This window comes from Dysidea avara, chromosome 11, assembly GCF_963678975.1.
Source record: "Dysidea avara chromosome 11, odDysAvar1.4, whole genome shotgun sequence".
Taxonomy (NCBI): Eukaryota; Metazoa; Porifera; class Demospongiae; order Dictyoceratida; family Dysideidae; genus Dysidea; species Dysidea avara.
The window spans coordinates 13,445,923-13,466,243 of NC_089282.1; the positions used below are offsets into that span (position 1 = coordinate 13,445,923).

The 20,321-nt window shown below is 37.9% G+C and overlaps 1 protein-coding gene and 1 long non-coding RNA gene across 2 annotated transcripts in view; one reads left to right on the forward strand and one right to left on the reverse strand.

The window, feature by feature from the left end:
• LOC136239408 (uncharacterized) lies at nt 1-18,586 on the reverse strand. The gene is made up of 4 exons (XR_010693448.1): nt 18,494-18,586; nt 3,257-3,343; nt 766-1,006; nt 1-191 (listed from the first exon to the last, which is right to left on the reverse strand). It is a non-coding gene; the product is annotated as an uncharacterized lncRNA (long non-coding RNA).
• LOC136239407 (uncharacterized) overlaps nt 7,233-20,321 on the forward strand; it is a 25,020-nt gene continuing 11,931 nt past the window's right edge. Inside the window, exons 1-3 of the mRNA XM_066030139.1 lie at nt 7,233-7,346; nt 13,281-13,535; nt 13,743-15,968. Coding sequence (XP_065886211.1) covers nt 7,283-7,346; nt 13,281-13,535; nt 13,743-15,968 — 2,545 coding nt within the window. The 5' untranslated portion in view covers nt 7,233-7,282. The remainder of the gene's footprint in view (nt 7,347-13,280; nt 13,536-13,742; nt 15,969-20,321) is intronic.

The window sequence follows — 20,321 nt, forward strand, 5'->3', positions numbered from 1 at the left end:
ATCAGTACAAAGTTTGAAAGTGTCACTATTGGCAATCCTTAGGAATATCAAAGGTTTCTTCAGCTGGAATAGTAGCAATATATATTAGAAAACCAAACTCTGTTTCATAGTGCCAAGGCTATTGCTCAAATACACTGGTATATTGGGAAAGTTTACCGCTACCATCACTTCACTCCGTATCCTTAATTCAACTTGCAAAATTAACACAAAACTTGCAATAAACAATAACTTTGTATATATCAAAACATTACTATGAGTGCTATATGCTATATGGAAGACAAAGTACGAAGTGTGTAACTGAGATTCAAATAAAGCATGATGCAAAGATGAGTGATTATTTAGGCCAAACGCCAAGTGCTTTTTTGTATAGCATGGGCAAGGCAATCCTTTAAAATGTTTAAGGAACTCTCCAAGTCCATGCCAGTACAGTATATAAAACACACTAATATGGCAGTTTACATACAGGCTGCATTGATTGTATACTTACATGTGTTAAAAGCAATAGTCTGGGTGCATGTGTACAATAAGTGTTTTAAAAAGTGCAATCTTAGTTTACTTCCTGACAACTTTAAAATGCTTATTACTGTAGGGCTAGGTGGTACTAAATAATACAGTGACATGGTACACCGTTGCATGGAAAATAAAACACACAATACAAGTTGCAAAACAATACACAGTTGCCTATGCAACAGAAAAGTAGACACACTTCAGTACATTGATCCTCCCACATATAGTAATTTACTGAATAGCTGCAATATCACTCACAGAATGGTATTCCCATGCATTCAGAGTCAACGCCTTTATCACTCTCTGCCCTGTGTAGTTGGCAAGTGCTATCCAACTTCAATAAGATGGAATTTGATGAATTTTCAGCTTCTTAACTTCACAACGTGAAGCAAAATAGCTGTGAATATATGCCAGTATACATACATACATGCATACATATACATATGTAAGGTATAAAATGTATGCAACCATACTTTCCAGTGAAGTAATACTCTTTACCCTATAAAATAAATATTTGCATTTAACTTATGCATGTATATAAGCATGTACAGAAGCCCATTATGCATATATACATCTATTGTACAGTACATTATATAGTTATACAACGGCGACGAGTGCTCTGCCTGATATAAACGCACGAGCCTGAGGGCCGTCAGGCCCGAAGGCAAGTGCGTTTATACAGGCAGAGCACGAGTGTACGTTGTATAACTGTTATGTACCATTCACCTAATAGGTGGGGAGAGCCTCACAAGACAGCTGTAACACTTATAAAGGCCAGGTCTCTAACATCGATTGTGGGTAACCAAGCCAGACGTTGCGATGACGTCCCCCCTGCAGTACTGCAGCCACCTGAGATATTGAAAGCTATAGTACGCTATGGGTTATATCACTAACCTGCATTCGCTGTTCGACTCTCATCATGTAGTGCTCAGCATGCCAGTGTGCCATATAGACTAAGCACCAGACTAATCACCATAGTGATTCTCTCGAGCGAAAAAAAGCAGCTAAATAGACGGTTTAAGTCTAGCTACTAAACGATACTAGTCTATTTCTTACTATTCACACTGGCTAAACTCGAATCTGGTGGCATGACAAAACTGGTTCCCACAATCGAACGTAAAGGTTAGTATTATTTAGAATATATTTGTTTTATTGAGTCATTGTCGAAGTGGACTATAGTTTAATCTGGGCTAAGATGGCACCAGACTAGTAAGGTGTATCAGGGGCGGATCCAGAGTTTCGAAAGAGGGGGGGGCACCTTTCTGAAAAACAGTTGAAGACCAAAAAAAACTTGCTGAAAACCAGTTGAAGACCAAAAAAAAAAAAAAAAAAAAAAAAAAGGTCACAGCAATAATAGCTAGTTATCCTTACCAACTATATCACGTCTGTTATGCAAAATAAAATCCTATTTGTAGCTTCATAGGTAAGCTACACTGCTTCATGAACATTGTGACTGCTTTATTAGAGTAATTGACTGCTCTATTAGAGTATCTCGATCTTGTATGCAATTTCTTGAAGGGGGGGGCATTTGCCCCAAATGCCCCATCCTGGATCCGCCACTGTGTATAAGTACGTTTAGACTAGAGTTGTGGCCACCCGCGTTGGCTTTTTCGATCGCCATTGGCTGCTTGTAAACATTATACGTATTGGTGACGTTATGGCCCACAATCGACCTTTACATGTCGGGCTATAAAAGAATTCGAGTGATCTGTGAAGTGTCTTTCCACCTATTAGGTGAGGTGTCGTAGTGGTCTTCGCCACCGGCACTTGTGCTATGCTGCACAAAACCGCAGCCAGTGCAATATCTGTATATTGCACTGCGGTCGGTGCATTATAACTTATAATGCACTCGTTGTGGTCTACAAAACCGCAACCAGTGCGTTATAAGTTATAATGCACTCGCTGCGGTCTGCAGTAGTGCAATATACAAATTATGGCACTGGCGGTGCCTTTGAACTGCCCACGCAGAGTGGTACATCATTTTATATTGTTCTGTGGATAGATGATTCTAAGGGGTGGCCATGGACTCCCTTGCTGAAAATAACCTTTAAAAAATCTTGGGGAAAACAGTATAGATTGGCATCAGTATTTTTAGCATTTTCCATGTTATTAGCATAAATTTTAGGCTGTTTTCAAGCCTTTAATTGCAAATATCCTGCAGCTTCTGGGGGTTGTACCCCCAGTCCCCTGAAATTCTGCTTTATACTATATACAGCCAAACAGCAATAGTTATGCTGTTCCCTACTTGCCCCCCCCCCCCCCCCCCTGTAGATCAGGTCTAGAATTGCCACTGGTTATGTGTTACAGATTATTATAGGGGTGAGCCTGCACACCCAGCTGCAATCAAACAACAAGTAGCATTATTCCCTTTGCTGCTGTCCCATTGAAGATTTGTCTTACTATATATTGTAAACTTCTGCCATTGACAGACCATGTTTTCTTGCTGTATACGAGTGGAGATAGATGATCTGGTTCAATTCCGATCATAGCTGTTTCACTCTAAGCCACCCCCAGTATCTAGTTTAAAAAGAATGGCCACAAAGGCTACCACAACACTAACAAATTATTCATGTGAACAATGCTAGCAAGCTCTGAACTATACACCAGGCATTCCCATCTTGTCTTCTTGTAACAACAATAGCTGCCTCTAAGCTGCATATTATCTATAGTTGTAATTTTCAGCTCTATAGCTGCTATAGTTATATTTTGACACAGTACCACATATAGATGTATATGGATTACAACTGACCTGATCATAGTGATGAATGTTTGCATCAATGACACCAACAAAAAGTTTTAATTCCCATATTCTTTTCTTGGTTAAAAGCAAGTTTTCCTACATAGATAGATGTATTTGAATACCTGCAGCATTGTTAAGTATAGTACAGTATTTATCATAAAGTATGGTAATACTGTATATTGGAAATGAGAAGTGCCTTCTTGGTATTTTGAAGGAGGAATATTGTGTGAAATCAGGAGCTTATCGAGTCCGGAGGACGTCCTCCAGACTTGATAAGCTCCTGGTGAAATATAGCACGTCCTTCTTCAATAAGTAACCATGGCTTTGTTTTACCCGACAATATTGATTCATGGTCTGAGCTAGAAGTGTGCAATTATCTAGACATATCTGATTATCAAGATATCATATGACTTATCGAGATAAGGATGATAGGTTTATTTATCTAGGTGATAGTAAACTTCCATAAATTATATAACAAAGAATATCTGATGGTGTAGACACCTCCGACTCCCACCACTTGGGCACAGTGTTAAAACTAACATTTTTCAATTTTTTATACTCTTCAAATTGTAATTGCTCACTTTACTGGTGACATTTTTTAATAGCTAACTTTGTTTCAATTATCTAGATATATTAGATATAATCAAGGTAAGTTCAAAAGGAAATATTGAGATACTTCTAAATTAGTTATCGCACACCTCTAGTCCGAGTTACTCATGGAACGCTTTACCCTGGATTTCGCTAATGTTCTTCACATAAACATGTGTCTACTAATTCAGCTCCATAATCTCAAGCCATGCCCTCTTTAATGATAGCTCGAACAAGCACCACACCCCACAGGGTGGAGTGTCACAGACTATTTCACTAAGGATATATAAAGAATAAGTCATGCAATGAATCACTTATATATGGTAGGTCAACTAATTTTAGAGTTGCAAACTCTTACAAAATAGTTACTTGCACTTACAATGGACTACGTAGACTCCTTTCAGGTTTATTCTTTTAATGACTGCATGGCTACAAACAGTTTTGCCAAACAATAGCCATTTAATCCTTGCTACTTGGTTAAAACCTGATGCCCAACAGCATTTGTAATAGTGTTTCCTAGAGTGTTCTATGCCATCTGTAAAATTCAAGGGGAGCAAGATACCAGCAGCTGAACTATAGCTATGTGTAGGAGAAGTGCCATCAAATTTGCCGCACTTTGCCTTGTGGATGTTATTGTTGTGGTTAAGTTTTTAAACATAATTTTGTTATTGACATTTAATATTGCTCTTATATGAAAGTAATATTACAGCAAATCATGGCTGTTAAGCCGGTATTATTTAAACCATTAAAGTTCATTACATAGAATATTTTATTGTACTGTTCAACCTTTTTGCAATAAGGCCAATGAAATTGATTACCAGTTTCTCGCTCAGATTTTTGAAAATTTGATGAGGGCGGGCGGTTATTATTCATTATTTTCCAAAAGCACAACACACATCCCAATCATGAAGATTTCTGCCAAAAAAATGAGATTTACATAGCTAAAATACGTTACTAATCCATATAACAAATGATTTTCCATTAGAGTATAGCTGATTGCTCCATTACAGTAAAAGTGACTGCTCTATTAGAGTATTTCAATCTGAAATACCAATAATGAAATTCCGTGCGGGTGTATCAAAAGCATGCGGGCGATGACGCGAAACTGCTAATCTAGTTTCATTATTATTATTATTATTTATTAATTGGTATAAGGAAGACAAAGTCTTATAAAAACCAATCTCAAGTACATCTAAATAAAATCAAACCGGCGGTCATATAAAAATACATCTAATTTAGTCTTAAAGATCAGTACATTAGGTGCAGATACAATTTCATGGGGTAAGGTGTTCCAATCATTGACGATTCTCTGTGAAAAACTATGACCTCTAATAGCAGTGTTGAAGCGATTTTTTGTAAAGTTTGAGTCCATTAGATCGGGTGGGGTTGGTATTAACAGTAAAAAAATAGTCTTTGTCCACAGATACTAAATTGTTCAGGATTTTGTAAGTCATAATCAGATCCATTCTGGTTCGACGGTAAAGTAAGCATTGGCCTAATCATGTATATATCAATGGTGCTTTATTACCATAAGCTCCTATCAGTTTTTCACTTCACTACACAAGATCCGGCTCTGATTAAGCTAAAAATAATATAGCTACAGGAGGTTGGGGTCAATAATCTACAGTACTCCAGCTGTTTGTGTAAAATGTTATTACAACTATATTGTACTCCAATTTACAGTACAGTGCAACCTTAGTTTCATAAGGACAAGTGACTTTCCGCGTACTAGTAGTCTACCTGTCTTCCAGTTCCCGCACCTGCGCACTGAAACAATAATTACGACTGACCTGCTAGTCGTAGCAAGTAACTTTCAAAAGCCCATGTGTTGATAATAAGGACAGTTTCCCAGTAGCAACACTAACTAACCTATGCTCTGGAGTCTCACAAACTTATTAGTGAATCCCAACACGGTTTTCGCAACAAACATTCCACCGTTACCCTCCTTGTCTCCGCTTTTGATGACTGGTCAGCTTGCCTTGAACGACGTAACTCTGTTCACTGCCTCCTCCTTGACCTTGCTAAGGCCTTTGACTCTGTTCCACATCAGCGACTGTTGCTTCGACTTGAGAGTCTGGGAATTCATGGAAATCTGTTGTCATGGCTAAATTCATTCTTGACTAAACGATATCAGAGGGTTGTGGTGAACGGTAGCTTTTCTGAATGGCTGCCTGTCAGATCTGGGGTGCCCCAAGGATCTGTTTTAGGCCCACTTTTGTTCCTACTGTATGTTGATGAGCTGCGTAAGGTTTCCCAACACAGTATCATCAAGCTCTTTGCTGATGATATTGCACTTTACAAGGAAATTGTGTCTTCTAATGATTGCAAACTTCTCCAAGATGACTTAACTGAAATTTTTGAATGGTGCAAGAAATGGCTATTGAAGCTGAATCCCTTGAAATGTGATAGTATTTGTATTTCTTATAAACGTGTTCCTCCCTTGTGTGCTTATTTTCTGGATGGTCAGCAGATTTCACTGAAGTCAGTAGTGAGATACCTGGGTATATTCATTAACTCTCAACTCAAATGGGGTGATCACATGAAACATCTAGTAGCCAAAGCATCACGGTCTCTGAATTACTTGCGCCATACTCTGTTTTCATGTTCTGCATCAGTCAAAGCAACTGCATACCGGGCTGTAGTGAGACCTATTCTGGAGTATGCTTCCCCAGTTTGGTGCTTACATACTAAGAAGGATGTGACTAATTTAGAAGCGATCCAACGTCGTGCTGCCCGTTGGGTGTGCGGTAGTAGATGGGATACTATTAACCATAACTGGTCTAGGTCTTCAGACTCTTGCCTACAGGAACTTCATTGGCCAACTCTTCATACCAGAAGATCTTACTTTTCGACCAGTCTGACTCATGATATTTTACATAATAGAGTTGCTATCCCATTTTCTAAGTATTTTCAATTTTCTACCACCGTCACTAGATCTCATCCAATGTCGTTATTTATTCCATCCTCCACTATTAACTCCCGGCGTTTTTCCTTTTTCATCAACTCTCCCTTCCTATGGAACAACATTCCCCATCGTATTCTAAAATTGACTAATCCAGTTGCGTTCCGGACTGCACTTCGTCGTTTTCTTTTTGCATAATCTTGTAACTGTTTTGTTTTTTAATCCGTGTATTCTAATGTTATTGTTTTGTGTTTTGTTTTTGTGTTACTGTTATGTGTTTGTTTTTTGTACTTGTATGTTCTTTATGGGGAGCACGTTTGCAGGCTGTGCCTTTTGTGTACCCATGTCTTTGACAAAAATTGATAATCTAATCTAATCTAATCTAATCTAATTGAGAATAGGGTAGACAAGAAAGCGATATTTTGCAGGAGGATCATCTCATCATAACAACACAGAAAAACTCGCAGAAAAACACGCAAAATTTATCTCAACATTTGAAAATTCGATTGTGGCTTTGCATTTTGGGAAGGTCTTAGGACAACTAAATGGTGATGGCTGAAGGCGAGTCAAGTTGTGCGGGACTTGCCGGGTTTAGAAATTTTAATGAAGGTGAGCTGTATATAGGCTTATAACAGAAGAGGTACAAGGCACTCACGTGAGCACATAAAATTTGTAAAAACAACTTTAGGAAGACCTTCATCGAAAACTAGGTGCCAATCAAACGTTTATTCTTGGAAGAGCCATCATTAATGATGCAATATGTACAAGAACAAACCAAGGCATTTATTATCTAGGCCCCTATTTGGTGATTATTAGTTACTCATCCACCGCCCGCATCCTTCTTAAGCTACCACATGGTAAGCCATTATTTACTCTGTGCATGCTCAGAAGAACACGTGATACCAAATTGTTATAAGTTTTTGTTGATGAACGCTACAATGCGCTATATATCGCCAGGAGAACTGTTGTTTTCATTAGCAAATTGCTACAGTGCCAGTTGCAATCGTGCTCTATCGACTTCATCAAAGCAGGCTTTCAGTTGACTGTCGAAAAAAGTTGGCGATCACGAAAAGTAGGATTAGCTGGTGAAGGAAATGTTTGTAGTAAGAAAGAAAGACAATTTGGACAAGGTCTGTACATCAGTGTGTTAATATTATAAAATAATGGCATAATGGTAATACCCTCCCTCCCGCATCATAATAATTAGAAAGGCTGGATGAGAAACTAATAATCACCGAATAGGGGCCCTATGAACAAACAAACCAAAAACAAAAGATACTGTATAAGTATTTGAGTCTGAAGTATGAAACTAGGGAAAAATAAAAAAGACTAAAGCAAGTATACAAAAACAAAACTATCATATTAAGTGCTGTTTTAAACTGTGGACTAGTCTAGCGTAGCCAGACACTTTTCTTTCTTTTGTGTGGGGGCGGGGAAAGAAAAGGGTATGGTGAACATAGTATAGCATCGTCGTTGGGCTATCCCGAGATTGTGGGGATTCTACTGCGCAGCTTCCGGATTGTTGTTTGGTGCAAATGACGTGATCTGCTACATTTGCGCCCTGTTACCATAGATATTTCTGTAGTAGCTATGGTAACAGGATGCAAATGACATAAATATTACCAAATCACGTCATTCGTGCCAATCAACAATCCGGAAGCTGCGCAGTAGAATCCCCACAATCTCGGGATAGCCCAACGATGATGCTATACTATGTTCACCAGACCCTTTTCTTTCCCGCCCCCACAGAAAAGAAAGAAAAGGGTCTAGCTATGCAAGACTAACTGTGGACCACGCTTTACAGTTCACATAATTTAATGGTGCACTGAACCCCAGTGAATACAGATGTCATCACATGATGAAGAGCTCACCACACGAAACAGGGCAAACAGCAACATTGGAACAAGGGAGTACCTTCTGTACTATGAGCTGAGACTGTGGTCAAAGCAGGCCAAGATTAATTTTTGTTCTTGATCGTTGACTTTCATTGAAATTTTATGTAGACCTTATTCTGTTTATTATTGGTATATTTTCATGCACTACTTGTTTGCATAGCTTTAACTGTCTTTAGAAAACAGGTTGACTGTTGTCCTTCACTAAAATTGACCTTGTCCATTCACCTTTCGGTTTGACCACAGTCGCAGCTTGTAGTACAGTGTCTATTGTAATGATAAAAGAACTGGAAATTGTAGGGTTGCTGTATTTGGTGGATCACGGATCGACGGGTTATAAATCAACGGATCACGTGATGAACATATTCCACTGCTCATTGGAGATATTTTACAGCTAGCTGCAGCTCATGCCACAGCTGTAATCCTACGATCATTCTATATTTTACCTTCTTTTCTCAGTGTGCCCTGGCTTTCAGAATCTTCGCTTCAATAAAGAAGATCGTCAATAGCTAACCAGCTTGCCTTACTCAGAAGTCGATAAAATCCATAGTCTCCTCAAACACCTGCCTATCCATGCATGGCTAACGATGTACACGTGCAGTGCCAGATAGTGGACTATACAGATATACCGGAATGATGGCCAGTGAGGCCTGCATGTGCTTTCTATAAACGTTTAGCTTTCTTGCTCTATGAAAAATGGTCTGATTCTTATGCTGCTGTGATGGGATGGCTTCGATGCTGTTTGTCTTTCTCTTTGTTATGTTCTGTCATTTGATGTGTGAGAGGATCTCGCTAGCTCTTCTGCAGGCTCCTTTGGTAGACCAGTCTTGACAAGCTCTGTGCCATGGAGCTGGGTTCAGGCAGAAACTGGACTCACTTTTGTAATCTCGTAATTGTTGTTTATTTTTGTGTGCTATTGTTTTTATGTTAAGGCCAGGAAAATTTGATTAATTGTTTCTCATCCACGCTCGCATCCCTTTTTACCCCGCCGCAATTTCATTATTGCTGTTATCAATCACGTGTACATGTATTTTGATGCTAAAGAAGGCTGGCTATTATTTTACAGCACAGCTCTTGCATCTCAGAAACGGTGGTAAATATGTAAGTATTAGCTTGTAAAAGCCTTTATTTAATGTTTATAGTAACAGAGAGCCTGATTTAGAGCATTTTCTTTGATAATGAATAATCAAAAATTACCTCCCGCCTGCATGGAAATCCAAATTTTTGTGGATGAAAAACAAGTTTGCCTGGCCTAATTTAGCCAAAAGGAAAAAGCTATATATGTATCGGGAGCGTGACCGTAAACAGCCGTAGCTAAATCTGTAAATCTGGAATGGTGTGGGCATTTTAGTGATGAAGTGAAGTGTGCAGCGTTTTGTCATCATTAGTAAAATAATTATTATACCAAGTATACTACAACACACTCCAATGAGCAGTGTAATGTGTTTATCACGTGATCCGTCAATCTGTATAATCGTGATCCACCAAATATAGCAACCCGGAAATTGTATTCAAGGTCTCCATAGTCCTGTAAAGCATCAATTTAGACACAATCTTTTTTGATAGTGCTTAATGTGTGTTGTACCTCCTCTGGATTTATAAAGCTGTCGTCATGTCATGCATGCACCCATTAGTATTATGCCCCACTAATCCCCCCCCCCCATAGGGGGGAGATTAATGGGGATCCACCAGTGAGGCATTTGATTACCTTACAGTTTGTGCACTCAGCACCTTCTGCAACTTTCCCAAGGTACTCTGTGTGGTATAAATTTGACCACTTGTCATGTCTCCACAGGTGGGAATTAGATTTTGAAAAAGTCAAATCCCTACACTGTTTCCCGGGTGTGGGATAATATTGATAGGTGCCGATATCGTATCTAATTTCCAAGGTGACTTTTCTCATGTGAATTCCAGAGTAGTGTACAAGATTGAAGTGCCACACCCATCTGTTTATAGTGTTTTATTGCAGTACACATTCCTAACACATCTGACATATAGTGGAACCTTTCTTAACTGACTAACTTCATGAAGTAAGGACACAAGGGTCAAAATTGACTAGTGATCCAACTCTATTGCTAGTAGTGCTGAAACGAATAGCAATTTTTACTATTCGAATAGTTGTGAACACAACGACCAAATATTCAGTTATTCTTTAGGTTTATATTTCTTTGAATAAATACTGAAACTTTTTGTTATGGAGCAAGGTAAAGCCTAAGAGCTATTTCTATCTTTTCTAAAATAGAATTTTTACAGCATAGATACATCACTTCATTCACAATCTTAAGTTTCAAGGCTGGCCTTTTCATCTGAGCACAGTGTACAAAAGTGCTAACGATTATTTGAATAGTGTGGTAACGAATCGAATAGTGTCATACCAACTGAATAGTCAAATAACCGAATAATCGTTTCAGCACTAATTGCTAGAATGCATATATTATAGTTATCTATTCTAACTCTTAATCTTATGTCAAAGTGAATATTCTTTCATTTGCTCGTATGTTGTCTGTGCCGCTGAATATTAGTTACTATGTTGGCATATACTATATCTTGCTATTACTAATTAGCTTGATCATGTTCACATGGTTGGTCATCTTTCTTTTGAGTGAAAGCATCTACCACTGTTCTATAAAATTTCTTTGCTTTAATAGACTTTTTGTCAGGCAAATGTTGGGATGATGCATTACCTATATATTCAACATGCAGGCTTAATCATTATTGTTTAGTGTGTTAAACCAGTAAAATCATGCTACTGTCACACCATCTAGAATTCAGCATCATGTTTCATCATCAACCAACAGTTTGTTTCAGACTATAAAGTCTAGTGGTCAAGTTAGCAATTCCACTGTTCTTTGTCAGAGTTGTGCTACTTTAATTAGTTGCGGCTAGTAGTGTTCAGTATGTTTCAACAACAATGACACAACAGCACATTCTTTGTTCTGGTGTTGTTTGCCAGAGTAATACTACTTCCTTTGTAGCTAGTAGTGTTCAGTACATATTTTTCAAAGCAACCAACAGTGTGTTTCTGGCTACATATTATGTTTAGTGGTCAAATTGGTATTTCCCCAGTTGTTGTTATTGGCCAGCGTTATATAGTACATCAGTTGTAGCTAGTTGTGTTAAGGAAGTGACAAAAAAAGAATCTGAGTTTTGAAACTTGTAGATGGTATGAATTCAATTACGGTTTACCAATAACCCAGTATCAGCTGTGCCATACCGTCGCCAACAGAGTATACAGCTGTCATTGACATGTTTTTTTTTTGTTTGTTTGTTTGTTGTGGTGACTGTTTGCCACTGCCAAAATTACCACAAGTACAGCATGATGCCTTGCTTAAATACTTTTGCAATGTCACTACTTATCTGTTGTGGACTAAGGGCATGTACAATTTTATTTCAAGTAATTTGTCTGGAGCCATTGTCTGTTTATATGTACTGTCCATAGAAATATAGCTGCTAAGTAAATACCTTTCATTTAAGAAGGTAGTGTATTTAAAAACTAGTTCAACAATGGTCAACATTTCATTGCTTCCAGGGTTGTATCACTAGGAAACCATTTAGTACAGATGCATGTTCTAGGATACGGTGTGATTACTCAAACAGGCCGGATGGTTTTGTATTACCCTGTGACAACTTCATTGCAACAACATTTGCTACCCACAGAGCATCCGCAGAGTGCTACTGTCAAAGTGACAGGTTTGTGTGAAGTACGCAATTATATGGTACAACCACTCACTGCTGAAGTACCAACATTTTGTCTAGCTTGCATTAATTGGGTAGCCACAGGCTACCAGTTTACTGGAAACGTTGGCAGTACATATAGATGGGGGAACTAAGAACAATGCAGGTACAACACAGTTAATTTCTACAAAACAAATACTATAGTACAAGTCTAATGCACCTATCAGTGTCAAAATGGGGGTCCCCATATCCAACTGGGGATTTGATATCTATGCCCGCCCCTTCCTTGGGTTTGACCACAGCAGTTTAATTATTTAGTAAGGCAATAATTGTTTTGCAGGTCAATCAAATCCCCCATAGAAACTCTTAAGAGAAAATAGTGACATTGTGGGGATTTGACAAACGTCTTAGCCTCAGTATTATTGGGGAATTTGACATTGGAATTTGTCATGTCCCTTGTATTTCCACATACCCCTCGGGGGTGGGGATGTCATTGATAGTTGCTATTAAGTGTGATAATGACAAAATGTGAGTGTTTGTGAGGGGACTCTTCTTATGACTTGTTCATCTCAGTTCATCGTAAACATCTCTATAGAAGAATCTATAATAAGAAACCTCAAATGAAAGTGAAACCAATACTGAACAGCTACCTTTTGCAAAAGGTACTGAGTAACACATTAATGTAAGTACAGCCAGTACAGGTGTGGGAATGTGTATGTACCAAGATAATGTGCATTTTCATGCTTTTGTTGGTTGATAGTACCCAAATGGAAACTTGCTCTGTAAACACCTCCTATTCCAAATTTGAGTTGCATCTCTCCAGAGATACATGCCTTCAAAGTTTGTCTTATATTTTTTGTATTTTTCTTTATATCTTATAACTTAGTTAAGTATATACATGTACGTATTTACCCAATCTCCAATTTCTTTTGTTTAATACAGAGAATAATAGTTGTGTATATTTGCCTTCATGCAGCTCCATCACTAAAAGACTTATACAAGCATTTTACTCCAGAATATGCCCCAAGTTGGAGAGAGATAGGAATGCATTTGGGTTTGTCTGATGCAAAGATAAGAATCATCAAGGCTGATCATCCATGTGATGTCAAAGGTTGTTGTAATGAAATGTTAGCAGAATGGCTAAAAGTGGACCCAGATGCCTCTTGGGAGAAACTGTATGCTGTCATCAATTCTTTTTTAGATTCTGGTAAACAGATTGGCAACAGTGAAGGTATGTATAAGCTACTATTTAGTTAGCTTTTTGTATAGAGGCTATATAAGCTTTTAGATAAACAGTTGATGAATCTAATAACTAACTAGGCAAACAAATTTTTGCTTTGAAGTACAGCATGTGTAAGGATGTTTACAGTTTATATCATTATAGTTACCATGGTGATGCGATATGGTTAATAAATGATTGCTGTGTTTCTTAATTTAGAGCCAGCAGAAGTTAAATCATTTTCTAAGCATCTGAAGCAACGTTATAAATACACACAGTTCATCAGTGAAAATGAGGAGTGGCCACCTGACCAACCTAAACACTTTACTGCTCTTGGAATGATTCAGCGCAAGAGTGAACGTACTGAAGAAGAAGTCTTTGAAATCATCAGGATTAGTTTATCAGGTGATGTTGATCGTGTTATGTCTCCTACATATCAGAAAAAGGCAAAATTATCTGAAGAAATACAAGAATCACAAGAGCAACCTCAAGCTACCAAAAATATTGTACATTTGCTTTCCCCTTCTGAGGATGGTCAAGAAACGCGAAGTGTTCTAATTGAAGGGGCTCCAGGGATTGGCAAGACCGTATTGTCTAAAGAGATATCAACATTTTGGGCTAATGGATTACTACTGCTGGAAATGGTTCTAGTATTTTTGATTTTCTTAAGGAATCCTCTAGTGCAGAAAATAAAATCTCTGAAAGATCTTGTGAAATTTTACTATCAGTTTGATGATAGCAGTAACAATATTGCTGACCGTTGTGCTGAATATCTGCTACAGTCAGATGGTAAACATGTGGCTTTCCTCCTTGATGGCTATGACGAATTTCCTGAAACCCTACAGCAAAGTGAAGGCTTTATTTCAGATTTACTACAACGCAAGATACTACCTGCTTGTGTCCTAGTGGTTACTTCTCGTCACTATGCATCTGCACATCTTCATAGAAATTTTGACCGTCGTGTAGACATTTTAGGCTTTACAGAGGATGACCGACTGCACTTCATACGATCATCTCTGAAGGGAAGGCCTAGTGATGTTAACATTGTGGTGAATTATTTAGAGAGAAATCCTACTATAAACAAACTTTGTTTTATCCCTTTTAATATGACAGTTTTATTATGGCTTTACAAAGTAACTGCCAAACTTCCTACAGATTTTTCAGAGTTGTATAATTATTTTGTTTGTAATACAATCCGTCATCATCTTGCTAAGCAAGTAAAATTTGATCAAAACATTCCAGACTTGCACAGTCTACCACAACCATACAAATCAGTTGTCCGGCAGCTGGCTGCACTGTCATACGAAGCAGTAAACAGATTTCAGTTAATATTTACTTTAGAAGAAATCAGAAATGCTTATCCACAAATTGATAATGTTCCTGGAGCATTGAACTGCTTTGGGCTTCTTCAAGTTGTAAAGTATTTTGGACCTTCGGGATCTATAGTGTCAGTAAATTTTTTGCATTTTTCTATCCAGGAATTTCTTGCTGCATATCACGTCTCCTGTCTTCCTCACCAAGAAGAATTTGACTTGCTAAACAAAGATTTTATGTCACCATTTCACATCAACATTTTTAACATGTATGTTGGGATCACCAAAGGCCAACGACCAGCATTTCTAGAGTACATTACTGGCTATAAAGTTACAACACCAGATGAAGCTGAGTATCCATTTAAGGGCATTACTATTAGACCTGAACTAGTCAATAGTAAGAATAGTGCTTTACATTTTCTTTTACGTTTACATGGAGTAGATAATCAGGAGTTGTGCACTGAGTTTATCAAAGCTAGCATTTTCTCTAAAGGAGTTATTGATTTTGATAATTTCAAGTTATTGATACCTAGTGAAGTAGAATGTTTGGGTTTACTCTTTATTAGTCAAAAAAAATGGCATAAACTTGGGTTATATCGTTCCTTTCAAGATATTCGTGATACTGGTGTTAAAATTCTTCATAAGGTGTTATCTACTAATGCTCCAGTTATCCACAAAATTAATTTGACTGGCAATAACTTAACACCTTCTGTCTCCTGTTTGATTGCTGACATTGTCAAAAGTTGTCAGACTAAACATATTCAAGTTCAGTACAACTTATTGCAAGGTATACTACCATTACTAAAGGGAACACATTTGAAAGGACTTTGTATTGATGTCACTGATGAAGAGTCAGTAGTAACTGATGTTATTGAATTTTTGCAAGGAAATAGGTTTATTGAATTATTGTGTTTGCATACACCCCACTACCGTGAATGTGAAGAATTGAGCAATGAATCAGCAGTGAAAATTGCACGTGCATTGAAGCACAATGATTCACTACAAATTTTACGTTTTCCTGTTGAGTATCGTCGTGGTATTTTTCTACCAGGCAATGAGCACAAGAATGATGACCTGTGGAGCAAACTAACAACTGATAGTGACTTTAACAACTTTGAAGTTAGAAAGGAAGGTACGTGTATTAGGTACAGTGTACTTTGACTACAGGATGGAAGTGCATGTTGTTTTATCAGTATAGATTTTAATGGACCATTATGTTGTAGCTGCATGCTTTAATACTATAGATCCAGCCTTTGAACTAATAGGATATTGATTGAAATAAATAGCGTGATTTTATTTTCCATGCAGTAGCATGGTTATATGTCATGAAAAATTTGTTAATTTAATTACAGTAAACAGCATGATTAATCATACAGCTGTCATTTTAACCTGCTAAAAGAGCCAAACTAACCCTAGCTATTTATTCTATCCATGCAAGCTGTAAAAAGGTGCTTGTGATCTTCAAATTCATGGGTGAAAAAAATTATGAAATCAAAGGTGGTGGCTAAGAAGTGGCTGCAGTGATGTTAATGCCAATCAGTTGCATTAATGCACCAGGCCATTATTGTGACTGATTGGCATTAACACCATTGCAACCATTTCTTGGCCACCACCTTTGATTTCATGCCTTTTTTCACTCGGGCTTTTGAAGTCTATGCCCTTTTTTACAGGTGGATTTCACTTCTTTTTGTACTTTAAATATCCCAAAGCCAGTTATAAATATTGGCTTTGAAACTTATCTTTTACCCAATTTCCTTTTCTCTACACATACAATGACGACGGAAGCCACAATAGTACTATATTGCAGATTTTATTTGACTAATTTTTGTAATACTTTACTTTTTATTGTGTTTTAAATATCCCAAACCCAGCCATGAATTGGTTTTGAGGCTTGTTTTTAACTTCATGTCTACAGGCACAATATTGATTCTGGAAGGCAGAAATTACAATAGCATTGTATTGTAATTTTATTTGACCATGTCGTATTTTGTAATACCCTAAAAGAGCACATATTTTTGGGAGACTTCTAATAGAACACACAGAATGTTCTACCCTAATAAAAAGTGCACGATAAACGTTGACAAAAAAGTTGTCCAAAGCTCAAACAAGGGGCCTCCACACCCAAATTCCAAACCATTAACTAGAGGTATACTGATAATTGGATTGGTTAAAATATCGGCCACCGATATGGTAATTTTTACACCAATATCGGTGTTGGTACAGAACAGTAGGAGGACCGATATCACTACCGATATTTATATTGTAGCAATAGTTTGTACAAAAACAAATTATACATTGGTTTTCTGTTTTTCGTGTGGCTGTTTAGTGCCAGTGGCTTTCTGTTCACTCTGAAGCAAGCATTATACTACGAGAAGCCATATAAATACATGCGATTCTAGTGTTTGTTGCTGCAAAGCTTATCACAGTCTTTACAAATGAAGCAGTTATAGTACCTTGTAATAAAAAGAAGGACCACAGGATAACCAAGGTAACTTGCTGTACCAGCTTTCTCACAAGCCATTAGAATGTGGAATAATACAGACATATCCATTTAAGGCTTCATAGGAGTATATGTAAAAAAGTTTGTGGGTGCCTAATTGTCTGGATTGCACAATAGAAACCCAAGCTGTATACCACTACAGGCAGAGTATCATGAACCACGATAGTGGGTTCATAATAGGGATCGCCCATGTTTTTTGCAAAAATCCTAATAGAACGCACACCTAAAAACCACCTTGAAAAGCATCCTTCAACTCAAAACAACCCTCTGGTGGTTCTTTGCAATGAGGTCCACTAGTAAGTATCAAGTGAAAAGGAAACAGTTTGTGTATTTCAGACAACACTGAAATTTGCCAGTTTGTTCATATTATTATTATTATTATTATTACTAGGACCGCGTCACATACAACCAAGTACATACACCAACGTGACAGCCCCCCGGTGAGGCTATTAGGTGGTGAATGCATTATCCCCAAATCAACTCAATATGTCACAGTAGTGACAGATATAACACAATAGTGGCATCGTAACTAAAGGCCACCAGTAGCTAAGTGCCAGTACATCATTGGTGTGGTATAAATGGCACAGTGATGTGTACAAAGTATATGTATACAAAACATACAGGAGAGAACTATACATTATTGCAGTATTGTGTATGCAGCAATACATTATAGACAACATCACCATGCAGATAAAAATTATTAGCCAATATACAGCAATGCATATCAACATCAACTAGAGCTAAGTAACTTGAAGGTTCATCAGTGATGTAGCAATGGCACAGTGATGGGTGACACACTATAGTTATGCATACACAACTTTCAGGAGATAGCTACACAATGCTGTAGGCGTATGCAAGCCAGATGAACCAGATAAAGGAAGATAGCCAAGCCACTAGAGCCTAGTAGCTACGCCAGGTGAAGGCAAAAAAGATTAAGCACGTATTGAATTGCCTGACACCAACACAAAGAAAGTTCGCCATGCCAGCTACACAAGACAAAATTGTTTACTTGTATTTATATGTAACTGTAAGCTTATTGTAAAGAGTGTGGCATATGTCAGTTTAACTATGATGTTTTCTTGTATTGTTTGTTTACGTGAATGAATCCACTGGCAGCTGGCATGGAGACTTGAGATGTTACAAACATAAAAACTTACTTGTAATCTTCTTGTTTACACAAGTGGCTTCTGGCTCTCCTGCACGGGCATCACTAATCTTCTTCGCGCAATATGTAAGTAATTAAGCAAGGGTGTGGTACTGGGCGTTATATAGAATTACACGTATGGTAAAGTCATCAGCACAAACAGGAGTGACGATTATACGTTTGTGCCTTCATTCACAGGCGAATATATCCCCGGTTAGTTCATGTCTCTAGGCCTCGTAGTTTTCTCAAACATTAATTATTATTTATTTATTTATTTATTTATTTATTTATGACGTAATTTTAACCACGTTTCGTATTATTCTTAGTACTTGGTTGTATAATTATTCACTAGGACCGTGTCACATACAACCAAGTACATACACCAACGTGACAGCCCCCTGGTGAGGCTATTAGGTGGTGAAGGCACGATCCCCATATCAACTCAATATGTCCAGATACAACACAATAGTGGCATCGTAACTAAGGGCCACCAGTAGCTAAAGTGCTAGTACATCATTGGTGTGGTAATGGCACAGTGATGTGTACACAGTATATGCATACAAAACCTACAGGAGATGCACAATACTGTAGGAGTATACAAGCCAGGTGAACCAGATAAAGGAAGACAGCCAAGCCAGCCAGAGCCTAGTAAGCTAGGTAAAGGCAAAATGTACAATAATACAAGGAAACATTTAAAACATACCACGCTCTTACAAAACATTAGTGCAAACAGACAACCAAACCAACCAGAGCCTAGCAAGCCAGAAAAAATATAGTAAAATACAAGACATATGTACATTACAATACAAACAAACATACCTGTCCTTGTGCAGCTGGCATGTCAAACCTATTCAGGTGTCCTGCAGCCATAGATACACAGAGCGCATCCACTGGCAGCTGGCATGGCGACTTGAGACCGGGCTTAGTGTGCCAGCTGGCAACACTTTCAAGCACAATTGAACAGTAGTTCGCTCGTCTAAATAGCCATTTGAATCTGCTCGATTAGTAGTGGGTATATCACGTGCTGCTTTGATCGGTATTAAATAGAATTGTCGTACGTTTCTATCACCTCCACGGAAACATTCACCCATTATACGATTATCTCTTCATACAACATGGATTCTGTTCCTGGTGAGTACGAAGCCTTAGGCCTTGTAGTTTTCTCAAACATTATTTATTATTTATTTATTAATTATTTATTTATTTCATTCATTATTAATGACGTAATTTTAACCGCGTTTCGTATTATTCTTACTACTTGGTTGTATAATAATAAGAATCAAATTAATCAGTTGTAATTGCATAAATCCCCCCCCTGTGTAAAGTCTTCGCTTGCGAAGTTGACACAGTAATTATACAACCAAGTAGTAAGAATAATACGAAATGCGGTTAAAATTACGTCATTAATAATGAATGAATAAATAAATAAATAAATAAATAATAAATAATGTTTGAGAAAACTACGAGGCCTAGAGACATGAACTAAGTAGGGATAGATTCGCCTGTGAATGAAGGCACAACCGTATAATAAGTACGCCTGTTCGTGCTGATGACTTTACCGTACGTGTAATTCTATATAACGCTCGGCACCACGCCCTTGTTTAATTACAGATTTCTCGAACGAGAAGATTAGTAAACGTCCGTGCAGAGGCCAGGCGGCCAGGCGCCACTTTACTGGTAAGCAACAACATTACAAGTATGTTTAAATGTTTGTAACTGTGTATTTTGTGTGCAGGATATGCGCTCCAGGCGTCATGCAATGATGTACCAGCTGATGCGCTCATAAGTTGGGATACCAGCTGATGCGCTCATAAACAACCAGCTGGAACAGCAAGGTAATG